Below are 21,434 nucleotides of genomic sequence, written 5' to 3'. Positions count from 1 at the left end.
ACCTTAACCCAGTGTTTCCCAAACCTTAACCAATCATTCGACTGAAATTTACCTAACCAATCCCAACATATTGTAACACGATTAGCCAACTAATTATATCCCACCACCTTAATTAGTTTACACCCAGCAAAATGAATTATACAGCAGCCAGAAACAATCACAGAACCAGCCAGAGACCCTGCAAATAAACAACAGCAAAGTGGGAACTATAATGACAAAACAATGCAGACGTGAGGATTTCACAACTACATCTATAAAGACATAAGGGATTCCCAGCTGTTTCTATTGATAAGTGAGTTCTTACCAAATAGAAAACTATCAAACTAAATTTCCTTTTACATCTTCTAGGCTCTTCCCTTTCTCTGGAGGTGATCGATCGGATCCCCTGTCTAACAGCCCCAGATTGCCTTGGTTCAATATGACTGGTTTGGGATGGGAGGATGGGACCATAGGCTTCCCAGCTGATGGCTGCCTCTGCTGCTTAGCCAGAGGCATTGGCCTAAGAACAGGGCCTCAGACTGTCACAGGGAGAGAAGACCCGTATACAGATTCTTTCTTTTATATCTCTATAACTAGCTAAATAATAAGCATATACCTAAATTCTTAAAGTATAGGCCTTTACAGACAGGCCTGAATATCTATATCCTAACACCTTCCACCCCCACCACAGCCCTGAGCCCCCCACCACGGCTGCTGGCCCCCATCTCAGGCTAGCGCCCCTATCCCCAGAGTGCCAGGAGGGTGGGTAGTATGGCCCCATCCTCGCCAGCCCTGGAGCGCCGGGCAGGTGGGCTGCACCCACAGCCCCAGCCCCAGCCCAAGTCACTGCACGGGTGAACTAGGAAGAATGGGGCACAGTGGGGAGCAGGAGGGGACCTGGGGGTGGAGCATGGGTGGGGTCATGCCTGGCTGTTTGGGAAGGCACAGCCTTCCCCAGCTTATGATACCTGCCGCCCATGAGTGTGGGGGTTCTCAATAGGAGTGTCTGGGTGCTGATCACTTCTCTGTGCTTCAGTTTCCTCATCCGTTAATACTGACCTAGCTCTCAGGGGTGTTGTGAGAATAAATCCACAGTGCCTGAGAGGTGCCCTGACACAATGGTAATGGGGCCTATATAAATGAGATGAGACTGGAACTGGGCTAGGAGAGTTAAGAAGGTGTGAGGGAGTTGGGGAAAGTGGAAGGTAAGGTGTCCATTGGGAATGACTGGGAGAGGGAGAGGAAAAGGTGGTTGAGCCTTTGTGGTCTCAGAGTCCTCAGGGTTAAAGGAAAAAACAAAGCAGGAAATATACCGTGCAAGAAAGCACGAAGGGCTGAACACACCTTCCCTTCCGTTCTGTGCTCATGGGAGGGCATCTATCAGATCATTAAAGAAACCACATTTCCTCTCTCTGCAGGTGCAAAGACCCCAAGACCCAAACTGTTCTTGTGCCCCCCATCTGCTCAGGGCAGGACTCAGAGGGAACTGAAAGCTAATAGCAGCCAAAACCAGAAAGTCAGGACGATGCTCTTTCAGCCCATTCCTGAGTCAGTTCCACTGGATGGGCTGAGAGTTGGCTTATGGCATGGCAGGTCTCTCAGGCCACTGGTTAGATGCCCTCATATATTGGAACCAAAACTTTAACACTGGGCCCTGATGCTAGGTGCCTAACCAGATGAGATACCAGTCAGGTGCTGGTGCAAAATCCAGTCTATGTGGCTATGACTCTGTTTTCTGTGCACACCTTTAAATGTAATGACTCTAGGCCAGGGGTGCTGGAACAATTTATAGTGGGGGTGCTGAGAGCCATTGAACCAAACTGTAAACCCTGTATATGATGGAAACCACTTCAAGCCAGAGGGTGTGGCAGCACCTCCAGCACCCCTTGTTCCAGCACCTATGTTCTAGGCAAAAAGTGGGAATGTGCTGCAAAGAGAGTATTATACAGCGTGAGAGACTGATTCATTGTTGCCCTACACCTTGAATACTCAGTAATGCAAAGTGAACAGCGTTTAAAAGAGAACTGGATAAATTCATGGTGGTGAAGTCCATTAATGGCTATTAGCCAGGATGGGTAAGGAATGGTGTCCCTAGCCTCTGTTTGTCAGAGGATGGAGATGGATGGCAGGAGAGAGATCACTTGATCATTGCCTGTTAGGTCCACTCCCTCTGGGGCACCTGGCATTGGCCACTGTCGGTAGACAGGATACTGGGCTAGATGGACCTTTGGTCTGACCCGGTACGGCCGTTCTTATGAGGGCAAAGAGGATGTAAAATGCTGCTGCCAGTGTGAGCAACTGGAGTGTTCTTATTTGATAGCATTTTACTGCACTGATGCATTACCATTGCTCCTCACTGAGCTGGACTAGCAGAGGATGCTACAGTTCATGATTGTGATCCATTGGCAAAACCGGCAGGAATGGTGCTGGACAGGTGGCGATACTGGTCAGGAGTACGTTGCATCAGCAGAGATTGCACAGAAGTGCACACCCAAAGCCTGTCTTTAACCAGCAAATGAGCCCTGACTAATCACCCAATGACTAAAAAGAAATGTTTCTGTGCGCTGCCGGGAATGAACTGTGGGAAGCTTCTGCTGTTGTCCAGCATCATCTCTCAGCCTGAGCCTTCAGAATCAGGGTCCAAGGAGTTGTCAGTGAGGGGTTGTTCCCACTAGACAGTTGCTGTAGGGAATTTACCAACAAAAACTAAAGTGAATTAAGGATGTGGTAAGCTGGTTTAAATGTGTATTATTTAGGGATTTGCACCAGTTTAACTGGAGTGGTTTAAAATAGATTTATTGAAGCTGGTATAAGTTTTCTCCAAACCCTTCCCTTGAGGAGATCATTCCATAACCAAATGCAGCTCACTTAAGTGCAGTTTCCCTTCATTTTCAGCCAATTTTTTCGAAACACAATTTTAGTCCTCCTAGTTACACCGTCACTTATAGCACGCACACACGCCCCACGGGGTGTTTACACTCTTGTGATACTTGGAGACAGATACCTAGTAACTCTGTCAGGGCCAAAGGTGGAGTGCTCCTTTAAGGCCCAGCCCTTACCACTCCAGCAGGAGGCCAAGATACCTGAGTTGATATTTTCTGTCCTATGTGTGTTGTTGCAAGGCACCTTTGTGGGGTTGCAGGGAAAGTAGCCAGAGACAAACGATCTTCGGCAAAACCAGGGTACATAGGAAATGGGACCTACTGGAGGAAGTAGGAGGCTTCATATTTTCTGCCTTGTCCACTTCCATGTCTAGGAGGCTTGACTAATGTCTGTACCGGCCATTTCCCACCAACCTGCCCATTATTGTTTTAGAGAAGGTGCTGGCTTGGCCTCTAATCTCAGTGCCATACCTCTTAGCCCTTTGTCTTCTTTTTCTCCATGGCTCTAACAGCAGCTGAGGGAAATTGTAACTGCACCTGAGCAACCACTGCAGCAGCAGGTGGCATGTCAGTTTAACGTCTCATCTGACAGATCACTAAGGTGGAAAGTACAGAGAGGGAAAAGCAAACACCAAATTCTTCTCCAGGGTCCAGATGAGTAAAAGAGTCATAGAGGTTAAGGCCAGAGGAGACCCCTAGATCATCTAGTCTGACCTCCAGTATATCACAGGCCACCAACACCACCTGGCACAATACATTAAACACAACAACAGAAATGAGACCAAAGTAAATGAGACCCTCAGGAAACTAGCTTATTATGTGCAACAGGCAGAAAACAGGAGGGAGTGAAGTCCACCCATGCCTGAGGCCCCTGAAGTGGCAGGAGAATAATTAAAGTGAGATATACCCAGCTAATCTTTGCAAGTGACCTGTACCCGCACACTGCAGAGGAAGGTGAAATAGCCCCAAAGTCACCGCCAATCTGACCTGGGGGAAAATTCCTTCCCAACCCCATACTGGCGATCAGTTAGACCCTGAGCATGTGAGCAAGAACCAGCCAGCCAAGTACCTGAGAGAGAATGTTCAGTGCCAACTCAGAGTCCTGACCTGCCCCGTCCAATGTCCCATCTCCAACTGTGGCCATCCCATAAGCTTCAGAGGAAGGAGATTAAAAAAAAACCCAGAATACACTGGCGGGGAAATAATCCCTTCCTGATCCCTGCTGGTAGCCAGCTGAATCATGAAACATGAGTTTTAGGAACAGAAGGCATAAACCAGAAGCAAGCTGTTGAGCCCTTCTCCCTACCATCACAAGCAACCCCATCATTCAATTGCACTCATAAATGTATCCATCTCTCTCTAAAAACTAATGAAGTTTTTTGTCCCCACAACTCCTGTTGGGAGGTTGTTCCAGAATCTTACCCACCTGATGGTTAGAAACCTTCTTCTAATTTCCAGCCTGAATTTATTCATGGCCAGTTTATATCCGTTTGTTCTTGTACCAAGATTGTCCTTTAGCTTAAGTTGCTCTTCACTCTCCCTGGTGTTTATCCCCCTAATGTATTTACAGAGAGCAATCATATCCCCTCTCAGCCTTCTTTTTTGCGAGACTAAACAAGCCAAACTCTTCCAGTCTCCTCTCATAAGGCAGACCCTCCGTTCCCCTGCTCAGCCTAGTAGCTGTTCTTTGTATCTGTTCCAGTTTAAATTAATCTTTCTTGAACATGGGTCACCAGAATTGTACACAGTATTCCAAATGAGATTTTACCAGTGCCTTGTACAATGGCATTAATACTTCTCTATCTCTACTGGAAATGCCTCGCCTGATCCATCCTAGGATCACCTTTGCCTTTTTCACAGCTGCATCACAAGTAATGACTCATAGTCATCCTATGATCGACCCACACACCCAGGTTTCTCTCCTCCTGTAGCACTTCCAGCTGATGAACCCCCAGCTGGTAGCAGAAATTCTTATTATTAGACCCTAAGTGCACTTTGTATTATTGAATTTCATCCAATTTCTGTAATTCCAGATCTTCCTGTATAATATTCTGATCCTCCTCCATATTGTTGATGCCTCGCAACCTTCTTGTAACCCTCTAATAAATTAAAAACACCTTTTTATATATTTAACACCATTATAAATGCTGGAGGCAAAGCGGGGTTTGGGGTGGAGGCTGACAGCTCACAACCCCCCACATAATAACCTCATAATCCCCTGAGGGGTCTCAACCCCCAGTTTGAGAACCCCTGACTTAGAGATTAATGAGTGTGTTACAGCCTCAGCCAAGTGCCATGTTGCTTTTAATTCATGCAGTAGAGGCTCATGCATTTAGCTCCAGAGGTCCCAGGTTCAATCCCACCCACTGACAACTGGAGTCTGTCGGTGTTACAATTAGATGCTGAGTCTGGCTAGTGAATTGGTTGTCACAGTCATGCCTATAATTTCCTGCCTACTGAGCTACACATTAATTTTAAAGAGAAAGACTGAGAACAGTCTGGTTCATTTTTCTTTTCATTAGATACAAATCTATCTTGAGTGAGTGAGAGCAAAGGCTTTCTTGGTTCAAGCTGTGGTTTCAGCAGCTGATAGCACTCAGCATGCCAGAGTCAGGTGTGCAGTTCTTGAGAGACCACACAGGGCTGCTGAGGTGATGAAGAGACAAGGGAGACAGCTAAGATCAAGGTATTCATCTGTGAAGAAAGGAGCTTCCAACCGAGGTGCAGCCTGCATGGTGAGCTTGTGGCTAAATTGCTCATGCCACCTGGCCTAACCTGTGAAAGCAGCAAACTCAGCCTTATATTGCTAGTTCTGCACCTGCTTGGTTTTGTCTCTGAAGAACGAGACTACTTTTCAGATGAACCGTTCTTTTGTGTCGTGAAACTCAGACAACAAAATGGGATGAATACAAAAAGCCAACATTAGCCAAAATCTAAGGGTTAGATATGTCTTGCCAAAGGATCCCCAGGAAGACCAGTTGTGCCCAGGAAGGATGTATACATGGAACAGTGGGACACCACAACCACAGCATCATAGGAGCTGGAAAAACCTCTGTTGTCCTATCTAACCCAGCCCCAGATGCATGGTTGTCACCGTTTCAGGGTAACTGCACCTGTTTCTGTCTGCCCCCTTTGTGGTACACTCCAGGAATGCTCAGTCAGGTTTCAGCTCTCCTGCAGTCACTTGCCTCTTGGCAGGGACCCTTGTCCAACTTCCTTTTCACCAGGGAATTGAAGGCTGCACAGCTTCCTACCCTCCACTGGGATATTCCCAGCAAGCCAGTCTGTCTAACGGCCCGTGCTTTGCTTTCTCTCCAAGGGCTAGGAACCGTGTGCTGCCAGCAGTTCCACATGATCACAAAGCTCCTTCTAAGCAAGCACATTTATTTTTAAGATAAAAGCATTACAGAGAAACCATAATAAAAACAATAAACAGATTTAAACACTCGAAACACACCAGAAATCACCAATTAGTCGTATGGAGCCCTAATTGGCCAAAGTCTTTCCAAACTTTCCACAAGGGTTGAGGCCCCTCTTGGGCAGACGACAGCCCTGAGTCAGTTTAAACCCAGCTTTTTTATATAAAAATCTTTTTCTTGGTCTGTTGGTTTCTGGGAAACCCAGTTCAAAGCAGTATATACAACCGTCCCCAGGGTGGCACCTCTTTGGAGATGTTGACAACCTGAGTGATTCACCTTAAATGCCCCCACTATTTTTGGTTCTTGGAGGAGCTGTAATAATCTTCCCCCTTGGAGTTGCATGCAATTTCTGGCCCACAGTGATAAATAAGCTTAATATAAGGGAAAGTAAAATATCTCTAGGTTTTTCCAGAAGGAAGCACCTGGGCTAAATTGGCCAAACAATGAACTGTCTGACAGCAAAAAACAAGAGAAGGACTGAATCCATCCCCTGTATCAGCCCAGTGAGGTGTGAGCTCTCCCCTCACAGGCTCTCGGTTTGCCTCCCTGAGGTTGTAAATATGACAAAGTGGGAATTTTGGTAATATGTTTATGATTCTTATGCATGCCTCACTTTCCCTCTGTGCTTTGCATTGCTATGCATGGAACAGAAAGGGTTAAAAAGCTGCTCTTGAGGCAGAGGGGGACCTGAGGCATTGTGTCACATATCTGTCTGGGGTGGTATAGGTAGTTAAGCATTGGCTGAAACTGACCCATATCAATGGAGGATCTGGAAAGACAATGGGAACCACAGTGGCTGGGACATTCACATCTAGCAGTCAACAACAAGGAGATTTCCCCCACCTCCCTACAGGTAATCAGAACAAAGGCTCCAGCTAGAGAATGAAGAGGTAAGGTGGTGGGGTTAAGAACTGGCCTTTGGAGAGACACTCACACACACTTAGGACTAGGGAGCCCAGGCCTAGGGTTGGCCAGGCTGAACTCTATCTTAACCTTTGCTTTTCTTTGTTAACCTAAAGACTTTCAGATTCTTTAGGCCAGGTGACTAATAAATTGTTACCTTGTTTTGGAAAGACTGCCTGTGTCACTGCAAATACTCTCGGAGAGCATTGTGCCCTGAAGGGGTGTAGTATAAACCTCCCACAGGAGTCTGACTGGCTGTGTTCACTGCAGGGAGCAATGGAGAGAGACAGGGTTTGCTGGGGCCTGAAGGCCCAGTTTCAGAGTCTTGGAGGCTGCGGACCTGCCCTTGTGTAACTGTGAGGGTCTTTTGGGACTGTCACACTGAAGGGGTCACTCCCAAGGGACTGCTTACAGGCTGGGGCATAGACCAAACCCTATGGATCCGTGACAGTACTCAGAGGATGAAAACAAACGGTATACTTTCTATGCATATTCTGAACCTGCTGGTCTGCCTAGGGTATTTAGAAGCCTTTCCCAGGCTCCGCTGCTATCACCACAATACTCCGTGACATACACTTATTGGAATCTGCCAACTCTACCTGTTCTAGTTTTAGGTTTGTCTAGATTAGGAAACAAGGTTGGTATTAGCATGGGACCTCAACTTCTTTCTTAATCTAAGCAAACATTAGACAACCTTAGGCCGAAAGGATGCTGATAACTGAGGAACACACTCTGCAAGGGCAAAGAATGAGTGGTTGGCAGCATGTGAGCCACAATTTCTGTTATTTAATCTGTCTGTCTGGGGTTTACACTGCATGTATCACCATGGTGTCTGAGCACCTGTCTGGACAATGGCAGTGGTCCTTGTCCATAATCCCCTCCAGCCAGGACAGACCCTAGGAGATGGTATCACTGGCCCCAGTAAGAGCTCCCCCCAACCAGGGCTATCGCTGGAATGCATGTATTCGGCAGGTAGATCACTTCACTCCTTTGCATTTCTATTTATAGCTCTGTGTTCATGCTGGCTAAGGAGGAAAGAGATTAACTGAATACTCATAGTCTCCCAGGGAAAAACCTCCAACCACAATGTTTATCAACATGGGTCTGATTTCCCAGACAGGACTGATTCACTTTCTGGACTGTACCAGCTCCTTCCCACTTGACTAGCTGACCTGACACAGCTCACAATTCCTCCTTTGTATGCTAGGAAAATGATCCTAAGGAAACTTCATGTGGATTCCCACTGCACTGCAGCAAGTGGGGGTTCTCTTCACCAAATGCAGCCCTAGATGCACATTCTACCCAGTGGGTTGGCCAGGTCCACCTGACATCTCTGACCCAGGGGTACTATTTTCAGGGTCAAGACGGACACATGACCAGAAGTAAAGGGTAACATGTGACCCCTCTAAGAACTCCTCCAATCACGATGGGTTTCACACACCCCCATAGGACCACCCCGAGAGGAGATTTGACCAATCTGGGGGTGTTCTGGGGTGGAGTGATCAGGCCGGAAGAGGGTCATGTGACCCCTCTAAAAACTCCACCCATCGCCCTCTACCAATCAGGATGGGTTTCAGCCACAGAGGACTTTCCCAAGAGTGGATTTGACCAATTGGAGGGGAAGGGAGTTCCGGGGCAGGATGACCCGCACAGAAGAGGATCGTGTGACCCCTCTAAGAGCTCCCCCTATTGCCCTCTACACATTGAAATGCAGCATCACCCCCAGAAGTCCCAGCACCGCATGGAAGAGGCCATTTTGTTCCAAGAATGCATGTTTTAGAAATCATGGAAACACTGAGAGGAAAGATGGAGTCCTTCACCACCTCTGTGAGAACTTAGGACTTTGTTTAAACCTCAAACGAGACAGGACTGAAAAAGTTCTAGTGGTGAAATGGTTGGGGTGGGCCGATAAGTTTAACAGCTGGGTCAAAGCTTCTCAACTCTGTGACATTTAGAGGTGAACGAAAACGATTCCTTCTGCAAAGAGAGAGAGGAAGAGAGAGAGAAATGAGCGACAGCAGGTTTTACATTACTTTGCCCAGCAATGCCAGCTCTGGGTTTTTCCCCCCAAAACATCAGCTCGAACTTTACAATACAGCTAATTAAGCCCTTGGATCTCCCGGGTGCCTGGGAGGTGGGGTTAGTGGAAATACAATACCCGCACAGCTGGAACACTATCTAAGGCTCATTGAAATAGGATAGAAAAGTTAGACTTAGACTAAAGTCATGCTCCAATAATGGGTATAGTGCAGAGATACTTGAAAGCAGCCTGTTTGCTGGAGCATGCTACTCTTTCTATATGGCAAAACTGCTTCACATTCCCAGTGAACTTTGCCCAATATTGCTTTTAAAAATGAGTACCTATTGGGAATTTCTTAGCACTCAGTGCTAGTACAAATCAAGCCATTTATTTGGGGACCTAGATGTGAACTCAATAGCCTAACCTAAGGCAATCTTTTTTTTTTTTTTAAATCAAACTTGGCTTGTATTCATGTGTTACCTATTTCCATGGTGGCATCAGCAAGAGGCACATATGCAATGAAATTCACTGTACATAAAGTTGCCGTAAGAGTCTGAAGCTAATGCTTGTTGCCTCACTGCACTTTGGGGGAGAGCTGATCAGTTAAAGAAAACACCTGCCATTCCAGACATAATCCATTCTCCAAAATTCCTCTTCATCCAAATGAACGTCACCTCCTATTTCTTCTCCAGGTCCATATACATGACCCAGCACACCACAAGACCCATCAAATGGGAAAAAAGTCTCCAGGCTGTGGCAAAGTACACATAAAGGTTTTAGCTGACAGCTGATGGAACCAAGTAATCAACTCAACTTCAAACTACCATAATTTGAGCAAAGATAAAAACATGGTCCTCAGACTTTCCATCTCATTTAACTTCTCTTTGTTGCTAATGTTTCAAGCCACAGAGGCATGTGTTAGGTCAACAACTCAGAGCTACACCCCCAGATTTTCCAGAGCTCTGCTTCATGTTCTGGGGAAATAGAGGATCACAGGTAGGTTCAAGCCACCTTTCTCCTGACCCACCCAACCTCTTAAGCTGCCTGGGGCCAAGTTCTAACTTTCTGTGCCAGGTAGCTACTCCCATGATGCTGCTGGCCAAGATTGCAAGAGCGCATCATGCTCCAGTCCCACCTCTCATACCTTTGCCATGCCCCCTCCTGGTCCTTAGCCTGCCCCAGAATGCCTCCTAGTATTTACAGGGGAATCTTCAGCTGCTGCTTTAAAGCAACGTTTAGTTCCTTTTTGCCCTCTGAGCCAATGCAGTGGCTCAAAGGGGACATACAAGGAAATAAGGATCTGGGCCATCCAATTTCAACATTGTGAATATTTCTTTCACATCTGTCCTGTGCACATGTATTTCTAAATATTAAAAACTGTTTCCGTGTGAGTTCCCAGATTTTTCTTAACAAATTTAAATGATCCCTATTAAAGTAATCAATTTTATGAAGAGACTGATATCTACCGTACAGGGTAGATTTACACTATGGCCCCAATCCTGAAATCTTTGGAGTAGTAATTCCTTTCAAAACCTAAATTGTGCCCTCAGTTACAGCCATGCTATTCCCATTGCATTCAGCGGAAGTTTAACATGTGTATCTGAGGGCAGAATCAGGCCTTATACTCAGTCTCCAATTTGTGCTTTCTGCTGAGCTGCACTCTGTGCGGGACGTGACAGGAAAGGAGAAAAGTATCTGTACGCCACCTTTCTATTCTCCCCATCCCCTGGGCTGCCATAAAGTAGAGCAGCCTTAAGGCAGCTCAGCTTACACTGGCTTGTAATAGTCACCACGTAGGAAGGATGGTCTAGTGGCTGATGCACTAGACTGAGACTCAGTTGTGCTCCAACACTACAGTGATGGTCAGCTGTATAAAACCCTAGGATAGATGGAACCTGGGATCAATTCCTGGCTTAACGCCAGACTTCCAGTGTGTGACCTTGAATAAATCATTTAATCTACCCTGTGCCTCAGTTCCCGCTCTGTAACATAGGAATAATGTTTCTCTACCTCATGGGGCCCTGTGAGGACAAAGTCCATTTCTGATTGTAAGCTGCTCAGATATTATGGGGATGAGGGCCAGATACTGTACATCAATAGGAGGAGTAGCCTGGGACTTGATATGAGAAGATAAGCAGCACTGAAATTCATGTTGTTTACTTTCCTCAAAAGGAAACCTTAGCACTTCAAAATGTCTTTTGGAAATACTCTTTAAGGAAGCACCACCAAAGAAACCAGGCAGCTTTTAGAAGCAAATGTAATCATGATATTAGCATTGCCATTGTCTACTGTCACAAAATGTAGTGGTGTGATATCACTCCAGACATTTACAGTCATCTCTACTGCTTGGTCCACTTCCTCATGCCTCAGTTTGTTGGTATAGTTCACCATCCTACATGCAAGGAAAGTGCAGGACATACATGTTAATATGCAGTGTTGTCAGAGCCGAGTTGGTCCCAGGATATTAGAAAGATAAGGGGCGTAAGGTAATATTTTTTATTTGACTAACTTTCAAGTTGCCTCCAACTTCCCACTTCCAAACTGGTCCAATAAAAGCGATGATCTCACCCACCTTGTCTCTTTAATAAATGATAATAGACATATTCAGAGTTGTGGTTTGTGAGCTCAGAGGGCTGTATTCTCTGGCCCACCAAGTTCATTTTGCACCATGTAAGTAGCACTCAGTGAACTTAAACCAGCTGCAGCTTGATGTGAGAGAATTCTTTCTGTATAAGGGAATCACCGCAGGTATAGGGCTGGTGATGGTAGTATAGCTGCCTCCCATGCCAGTGTAGATCCTGGAGCAGTGTTGTAATCTACATTGTTTTATATGTAAATTGCAGCTAATTACACCCATGTTCAAACTGTCTCTCTCTTTGGATTAATCGCTCCCTCTCATTATTTTAGTGCTGTGTTGTAAATCAGCGGTTCTCAACTGCGGGCCCACGGCCCACTGGACCCCGATCCCCCTGCTCTGTGGGGCAAGTCTTGAGCCCCCCCACATCCCGTGGAGCTCCCAAGCCCCCCACTCCTAGCCCCATAGGGCAGAATCCTGCCCGTGGCTGAAGCCCAGAGGCCCCCCCCCCCCAGTCTGAATCCTGGAGGGCCCTCCATCGCTGGGTCATGGAGTTTCTATAGCATGTTGGGGGGCGGGGCCTTCAAAAGAAAAAGATTGAGAACCTCATTGTAAATAACTCTAAAAAGTCCATCTGGGCACCACAAAATAGTTATTAGCACTTCTGTGATGTGCAGCAGCCAATCTCAATCTGCAACATCAATCAACATCTTGTCCCAGTGAGGTTAGATTTGGGATTTAATAGCATCTCTGATGAAATACAGCATTTCATGATCATGTCAGTAGACATTGTCAAGTGTATGCCACCCCCAACACAAGACAAGCTCTCAGAGATTTATTACTGCTGTGACTTACTCCCCTTTTTCTTCCCAAAGCCACATACTGCAGAGCTCTCTCTGGGCTCAGGCTGTATTCTGACACAACAAAATGCCAACTGGAGCGGAGCCAGTTTGGAGGATACCAAGGGGTGCATGGAATGCAGGACAGACCCTTCAATCCTCATTCAGGTAAATTCCTTCTGGCTTCTATTCTGCTTAACTAAGGACTGGACTGCAGCCATTAGCTCATAGGACTGGGTCCCTCTGCCCTTATTCACATTGAACAGATCTCCTGGAAGTTGTAAACAAGTTCCAGTCAGAACCAGTTTTCCTAAGGGGTTTCCCAGCAGGGGCTCCCTGCCTTTCCTAAGGGGTTTCCTGGGCAAGCTTATAAAAATAACAGGAGTACTTGTGGCACCTTAGAGACTAACAAATTTATTAGAGCATAAGCTTTCGTGGGCTACAACCCACTTCTTCGGATGCATATATATATATATGCATCCGAAGAAGTGGGTTGTAGCTTTATATATGCATCCGAAGAAGTGGGTTGTAGCCCACGAAAGCTTATGCTCTAATAAATTTGTTAGTCTCTAAGGTGCCACAAGTACTCCTGTTATTTTTGCGGATACAGACTAACACGGCTGCTACTCTGAAGCTTATAAAAGGCTGCCCTGGACACAGCCTCAGGGCTGTCCATCTGAGTGGCAGCCAGGGACGGTCATGGGTCACAGGTCTTATCTGCAGCCTCATCTGTAAAGAGAAGAGAGAGAAGGAGAAGAAACAACACTTACCTTTCTCATCATCCATCATGGTTCTCCTGTGCGTTCAGACAGTGTGTATTGAGCAGAAAGAACACTCAGTGCAGGAGACGAGGGGACTGAGTTAAACTGCAGATGTCAAGTTCACATACTTCCATTTTCAGTGACTAATCTCTTAAGCCAGTGGGGATGGCCACGGTACAAAAGTATTTCTGTAGATCAGCATGTGATTATTTGTATTGCAATACTGCCTCATAGTCCCAGTCACAGACCAGGATCCCATTGTGCTAGAACCTGTACAAACATAGAACAAGATGGTCCTTAACTGTCATTAATGAACACATTAACAGCACAAACAGACAAGAGGATAATAAAGCAAGAAAAAAAGCCCCCTTTGACCAGGTACCAGCATATAACTAATAGAATGCTACATATTTAGGGAACTTTCTCCCTGATTCAGGGTCTGATGTGACTAAGCCCCTGTTCCATACCATTGTGTAAACTGGGGACTTGTACAATTGCACAAGATGGAAAGTATACAGCGGCACAAAGTTGAGGCCTACTCCATTTGTAATACATAAACAGGAGGCCACTCTGCAAGAAGCTAAGGGCATGGTCAGCACAGAGAGTTTGCCTGTCTCTGCTGGTGTTATGCACCCCTCACTGTCTACACCTGGCTCCCTAAAGTTGGGCCTTTCAAAAATGCAGCATCATGTAGGAGCACAGGTAATTGTAATAATGCTTGTCTGTCATAGGACAGACAAATAGGAGGGTGAAGGGATAGCTCAGTGGTTTGACCATTGGCCTGCTAAACTCAGGGTTGTGAGTTCAATCCTTGAGGGAGCCACTTAGGGATCTGGGGCAAAATCAATACTTGGTCCTGCTAGTGAAGGCAGGGGGCTGGACTCAATGATCTTTCAAGGTCCCTTCCAGTTATAGGAGATCTCCATTTTAAAAAAAGATAACATAATTTATTAAAGGGATTTTAAGCAGGTTCTTGTATGGAAAAAAAATTAAAGATCCAGCACTCTATAGATGACTCTGCTTAGCTGTGAGCCTTATGGCTTAAAGCAGAATTCCAAGAACATTACTTTGCTTTTTGAAATAGTTTCTCAATAAATGACAACTCAAAATATCTGCTTCCACCTAGTGGTGCAGATTTGCATAACATGTGTTATTTATATTCCCTTTTTTAGGTATCTTTGCCTAAAGGATAGAATACATCAGAATCTACTGAGACAATTCACACTTCTGCACAAAGCCACAACAGCACTAAGAATGTATATATTTGTTAGCAAATAGGATCATTAGGGAGAAGGAAAAGGATAATCTCAGAAAGAGGCTCTCTCTTTCTCCTTCACTTTCTTCTATATAGGTTTTTATCCTGTTATAATCAATGCAGTATCTGAGCAGCTTCCCCTAGTACATTAATAATATGACTAACATCTGTCATGGTAATAACTTTTATTGGACTAACTTCTGTTGGTGAAAGAACTGCACAGAGTTCTTCTTCAGGTCCTTGAAAGATTATTTCTTTCACCAACAGAAGTTGGTCCAACAGAAGATATTACCTCAGCTAGGGTGACCAGATGTCCTAATTGTATAGGGACAGTCCAGATATTTGGGGTTTAGGTGCCTATGAACCCCACCCCACCCCCATCACAATTTTTCATACTTACTAGCTGGTCACCCTATACCTCACCCACCTTGTCTCTCTAATATCCTGGGAATGACATGGCTACAACACGGTTGCAAATAACATTTGTCATGTCCAGTTCATTCTCTCTCATCCTCTTCTCATGGGGAGAATTGTGTGTGCAGTTTTGTTTTGGTAGGGCTTTGATTTTTGGTTTGTTTGGGCGTGAGGTTATGTGTACAGATTGCTCTGTATTTATATTAGAGAAGCCAGGTTGAAGAAATGCACCTTGCACTGGGAAAGGTGGGAAGGTTTGTGATGGTCCTTAGTTCCTTTGGGAGTTTGTTCCACTGTCACAGACTGTCCCCTGAGAAAGCTCCACCACTAGAGCCCTGATGCAGCAAGCCACCCCTATTCAGCAAAGCATATGCTTAACAAGCTTTTGCTTGAATCCCATTAAAGTCAATGGGATGTAAGCACATGCTGAAAGTTAAACATGTGATTATGCAATGTAGTTGTAGCTGTGTCAGCCCCAGGATATTAGAGAGACAAGGTGGGTGAAGTAATATCTTTTACTGTACCTCACACCCCCCTTGAGTGAGTCTCTCACCAACCTCCTGCTGGGCCTGCCACTGCCCCCAGGCTCCCCCAGCAGGGTGCCAGGAGCCCCCAGAGGTGCACTGAACTCTTTGCCTTGGGGTAACTTAGGAAAGAGCCCCAGATATACTGGGCCCTGGCCATTGAGCACCTTGAAGAGAAGGGCTGAGACCTGGAACCTGGCTTGATATGTTCATGTTGCAGAAGTATGTACACAGGTGCACAGTGTCTGAAGGCAAACAACAAACAAAACTTCAATTACCACTGAATGGGGGGGTCTGTGGAAAAAAATAGTACAATTGTGCAATTAAAGACTCTGTCAAAATGCACGTGCACAGTACTCAGACTACCTGAATCCTGGCATTTCCTAACTTGCCATTGCTCAATTTTGCAAACTTACTAATCGTTATTTTAATGCAGATTTTTATATATTTGTTTGGCATCTAAATATATAAAAATACAGACATTGATTCATATCATTTTAGTGCAAACATCCCCATTTCATTGTTGGTTTGTTTTTAAATAAAAAATTACAGGACTAGGTTCTGGCAATTTCTGTATTGAGCTGTAAAGAAAGATATTTTTAAGGGTTTTAAACTGTTGAAACAGAGGCACAGAGATTGTCTCACATAGGGAGGAGTGAGTGATGCAGTGCACACTTTCCCAAGCCAGCAGAGTTGCTGGACCCGAAGAGATTCCCCCTCTATTCCTGAGTCAACCTTTGCCAGAAGCAAGCAGACAGAAGGACAAAAGTAGCTCTCCATTTTAATAAAGGCTCTTGTAACTTCCTAGGTAAACTGTTCCCTTCCATTCTTTAGCTGACTATTACTCAGGCTCTGTTCTTACTGGCAAACTTGAATTCTGATTTTTCTACATCGTGGCCAGTCTTTATCATCTCTCTTGTAAACTTGAATATGCCAATCCCTGAGAGGACAGACTTTCTGGTTTTTTCCTGATTCGGCAATCAGAGCTCTGGGGATTGAGCTCCCATTTAAGATACTTTTAATGATGACCCCCAGTCCTTTATTTCATCTATCAGGATGTTCAAAGAGAGCCGCTACACGTCACTGAACACCATTGCTCTGACTTTGGATTCCCTTGTAGAATGTGTGGCACTGGGGTAGCTGTCTCAGCTGGATTCTTAATCCAGAGGAAAGACGCTCTGTCCTGTTAAATCAAGATCAGGAATGGCACATAGATTTGGGATAAAAAGTACATTTTACTTTTACTCTATTTTCTTATTTCTCAAAAGGAACAGTACAACAAAGATAAAAACATTGTGAATAAACAATATAGATATTGATGTATCTTGTATGAAATGGGACAGCTGCTCTTCTACTACAGGGATGGATGCCATATCAATAGATAAGATAAAAAGACAGGCCTAACTGAGAGACTGAACCCATATTAGGGCCAAATTCTGCTCCTCGGTTACATGAGTATGTCACCCCCTGACTAGGGCCCAAATCTGTGTCAAGAAGAGTAAATCTGGTCCCGAGGGAGTATAGGACAACTTCCAATTGTTTTATTTTCTGTGTCTTCCAGCAGATGGTGGTACAAGTCAATAGTATTGTTCATGGTGTAGCTGTATTACATTTCCTTGACTTTGGCTTGCTCTATGATAATTTTATATTTGTTATCAGGGCCAAACCCTCGGCTAATGTAAGTCATATCATTTCATTAAAGTCAAGGAAACTTTGCCAATTTACCCCACCTGAGAATCTGATCTTTGCAGTTTAATACTAATTAACCCCCTTCTATATTTATAGGGAATCATGTTTCCTCAAATGGTTTTAAATTTGATGTCAAATCATTTCAAGTTTAAATGTGTTTAACAAAGATTAACTGGTTCAAGTTAACATACTTGGAGGCCCAGATATGTTAAAACTGTTTAAGAAGGGTGGTTGAGTCTAAACTATAAAGACAGTTCCAAATATGGACCACAATTCAGGAAAGCAGCCCTATTCATCATAGCATATGAATGATGTAAGCAAGTTCTTACAATTTGGATCTTAGATCATGGTCATGATTTAAAAAGTTAATTGACACAGCTGGACACCAAGAGACAGGGGAAGAGACTCTGAGTTACACAGTGGTTTCCTTGTAACTTCCTTACCTTTGTAAGGTATGGTGTCAGGGTTCCTTCCCTACTCTGAACTCTAGGGTACAGATGTGGGGACCCACATGAAAGCCCCCTAAGCTTATTTCTACCAGCTTAGGTTAAAACCTGGTATGCTACCACCACCAAGTGATAAGAAACAGGGAAAGGACTACTTGGAGTTCCTCTTCCCCCAAAATATCCCCCCAAGCTCTTACACCCCCTTTCCTGGGGAGGCTTGAGAATAATATCCTAACCAATTGGTTACAAAGTGATCAAAGACCCAAACCCCTGGGTCTTTGGACAATGGAAAAATCAGTCAGGTTCTTAAAAGAAGGATTTTATTAAAAAGAAAAGGTAAAAATCATCTCTGTAAAATCAAGATGGAAAATAACTTTACAGGGTAATCAGATTCAAAGAGCCCAGAGGAACCCCCTCTAGCCTTAGTTTCAAAGTTACAGCAAAACAGGGATACCTCCCTCTAGCAAAGGTAACATTCACAAGTTGAGAAAAACAAAGATAAACTAATACGCCTTCCCTGGCTATTACTTACAAGTTTGTAAATCTCTGACTCTTCCCTGCTGTAACACAAGAAACAATCTCCACCACGGTTCAATGGTCTACTCACTTCAAACATTTCCTGGAACCAGTCTGCGGTTGGTTCTTCCTCCAGCAAAGTCTTCATTAGCTTGCCAAGGGCTTCCAAGGACCTCACATACAGTGACTGAAACCAGAAGAGAAGGAGTGAGGCTCAGCACAGATCATTTGTGTGTGTGGGCCGGGGAAAGCTAACCATAACCTTGCCAGGGAGGCCATGTGTGACTGCCATCACCCAGTGCCTGCTGGGCAGAAATACAGTGGATGGTGCCAGAGGAGAATTGTTGTCACGTACCTGTATATGCAGAGCATCCTTTGCTGTCTCGCCTTCCTCTTTCGTCTTCTCCAAGGGAGGAAGGGGAAATAAACTTTTGAAACACTGATCAAGAAGTTCACGGTTTTCCTCCAAGGTCAAAGATGGTTTGAGTTTGCTGGCAGAAGAAAGATAGGGAGAAAAGTCATGCATTAGACTCAGTACCACCTCCAAGTACAAGAAATGGGTCCAATGACTAGAGATTGCCCCAGTCTAGAACCCCAAATGCAAACAACCCTTCACTTTGCAGCTGAGCACCTCTTTGCACCTCTATTAAGTATTGGCTCATCTAGAAGTAAAGCTAAAGCGTCAAGTCCCCTTTTTAGAGAAACCCACAAGCTTCCTTCCCCCTGCCAGCTAGCCAGACACCTCCCTCCCCATCTGAACTCTCCTCCATTGTACTGCATGCCCCCCAACCTCCAATCTTGTGTCTTTCAAGCACAAACCTCCAAATGGACACATTCAAACCCTCAAGAAGGAAAGTTCTGCTGGTGAGCAGCATGTGAGCCCAACCCTGCAGGCATCAGACTGCTCCCAACCTGACACTCATGAATTAACAAATAAGAAGTCATCACAGTGCCAGGAAATATGGCAGAAAATAGCCTACCTCAGATGTTCAATGGCAAGAATTGCCTTGTAGCGAACTGGAGATGCCAGGGAATCCAGTGGTTCCTTTTTAATGAAGTCCTGAAATGCATTAATAGGGACATAAAAAATGGGAAATGGATTTGAAAGGCAGAGAGGTCTTCCTCTCACACCCTGAAATAGGGCCATATGCCAGACCTGTAATAAACAGACACCGTACTCAGCAGGCTCTCTGCCTCTGAAATGGACCGTAGGGCCATCTGCAAGTTATACGGAGGACAGAAAGATAACTCACCAGACACAAGCCATTCCTTCCAGTTACAGCCCACAATATGTCAGCGTCTCTGCCGAGCTCAGAGTGGACCCAGCATTCGGGGTGCCACGCAGGTAGTTCATGAGACTGCAGTAGTACAGTCACAGCCAATGGATAAAATAACATCTCCCTGGAAAACCAGTCTTATTACATTACAACAAACTCCTTTGTACTTCAGTCCTCAAAGCTCCTAATCACTCACATGATTAAGGCAGCCATGCTGGACTAGGTGGGGCCTGTTCACAGAAAAGTACTGCCAGAAATGGAGAGTTGAAAGATGGATTGAGGGATTATGCTTCTGTGCATTTGGACAGAAATTAAAAGATTGGGCCACTCATTGGTAAGGCCAGATACTCAAACTGTGGGGGAGATCATGGACTGCATGATTCTGGAAGTTTCTTCAGAGTCTCCCTGAGCATACCTGAGCATGGGTTACGTGGCGCCAGCCAGTTAATCTGGACCTCACAGTTAAAGTTACAGAGGAATTTGCAGAGGTGGACATTCCCAGAGTGAGTCAGTGGTTTAAGGGACTAGATTTGAGAAGGACCAGAGTGCCTCCAGCTGGGAAGGGCAGCAAGAAGAAGAGGGAGGCGCCTCAAGGATCTGTAGTGGGAGCTTGTCCTACAGTGTGCTACCGACATAGACGTGAAGGACATCTAAAAAGAGACTGTCCTAAAATGGACTGTGGGTTTGCACAGTTTTGTGGCTGGGATAAGACTCCCAGGCAGGGAAGAAAAAAGAAAGTACCTACCATATCGGTATGGGTAGGGAGGAGCCACCAAAGGGACTAATGGACACAGCTTTATCCTGTTTGTTAATCGGGCAGGAGTTAGTGAAACCCCACTGGATACTTCCCAGAGGTAGGATCAAAACTGAATATGTACATGGGGACAATAAATTCTGCCCAATGGCAGAGGTGACTCTGGAAATCAAGGGGAAGTTTAGGCAGAAACATGTAGGGGTAGTGGATGGATTGCCCCACTGCCTTCTACTGGGCATGGACTGGGATCCCTTTCTAACAGGGACACCAAGGCATGTATGGAGGCTCAGGAGGGTGGAAACAAAACCTGAAGGGCCAGGTAAAGAGGAAATATATGTAAAGGGGCTGGAGGAACCTAGACACGAAAGTACAAGCCACAGAGAAGGTGAGGATGCAGAAGTCCCCTGAGAGACAAGAGGGAGGAGAAAGAAAACAAAGGTCAAGAATAAAGGTGACTTAAGATCATCCATTGGGGTCAAACAGTCATCAGAGCCCTTACCACCAGGATCTCAGGAGCGGGCATCCCGAGAACACTTTGGAGGGACTCAGCGCAGTCTGTGTTCATGGAAGAGGCCGGGGCACAGCATACCACCCCTCACATATAGGTACCTAAAATAGGCCTGCACATGGGCTAACAGCATGAGCAGAACACTTGTGTCTGCAGCGCCAGCAATCACCTAGCTAGGTACCCATCCATGTGAACAAATTCAAGTTTTGTGGACAAAGCTTAGGCACCCATGTTTGAAAACCTGACTCACTGTGGCCACTACATAAGACCAGCCTTACTGGGTCAGTCCAATGGTCCATCTAGTCCAGTATACTGTCTTCCAACAGTGGTCAATGCCAGCTTCTTCGGAAGGAATGAACAGAGCAGGGCAATCATGAAGTGATCCAATCCCTGTTGTCCAGTCTCAGTTTCTGGCGGTCAGGCCTAGGGACACCCAGAGCTTGGGGTTGTATCCCTGACCATCTTGCCTAATAGCCATTGATGGACCTGTCCTCCATGAACTTATCTAATTCTTTTTTAACCCAGTTATACTTTTGGCCTTCACAACATCCCTTGGCAATGAGTTCCACAGGTTGACCGTGTGTTGTGTGAAGTAGTACTTCACTATGTTTATTTTATACCCGCTGCCCATCCGTGAATAGAGTTTAGAGCCTGGTTTCCTAGGAAAAGTCAG

General features: G+C 45.3%; 2 protein-coding genes across 2 annotated transcripts in view; one reads left to right on the top strand and one right to left on the bottom strand.

The window, feature by feature from the left end:
- LOC135891966 (syntaxin-binding protein 2-like) overlaps nt 1-21,434 on the top strand; it is a 72,920-nt gene that overhangs the window by 29,759 nt on the left and 21,727 nt on the right. The gene's annotated exons all lie outside the window — the stretch shown is intronic.
- The window catches only part of MRO (maestro), a 33,450-nt gene that overhangs the window by 4,060 nt on the left and 7,956 nt on the right, over nt 1-21,434 (bottom strand). The window contains 3 exon segments of the mRNA XM_065419593.1: nt 18,362-18,409; nt 18,578-18,713; nt 19,203-19,276. Coding sequence (XP_065275665.1) covers nt 18,362-18,409; nt 18,578-18,713; nt 19,203-19,276 — 258 coding nt within the window.

The sequence above is a fragment of the Emys orbicularis genome, chromosome 19 (assembly GCF_028017835.1).
Source record: "Emys orbicularis isolate rEmyOrb1 chromosome 19, rEmyOrb1.hap1, whole genome shotgun sequence".
NCBI classification, from domain to species: Eukaryota; Metazoa; Chordata; order Testudines; family Emydidae; genus Emys; species Emys orbicularis.
The sequence above is the reverse complement of the archived record's forward strand: the minus strand, read 5'-3'. Positions and strand labels throughout refer to the sequence as shown.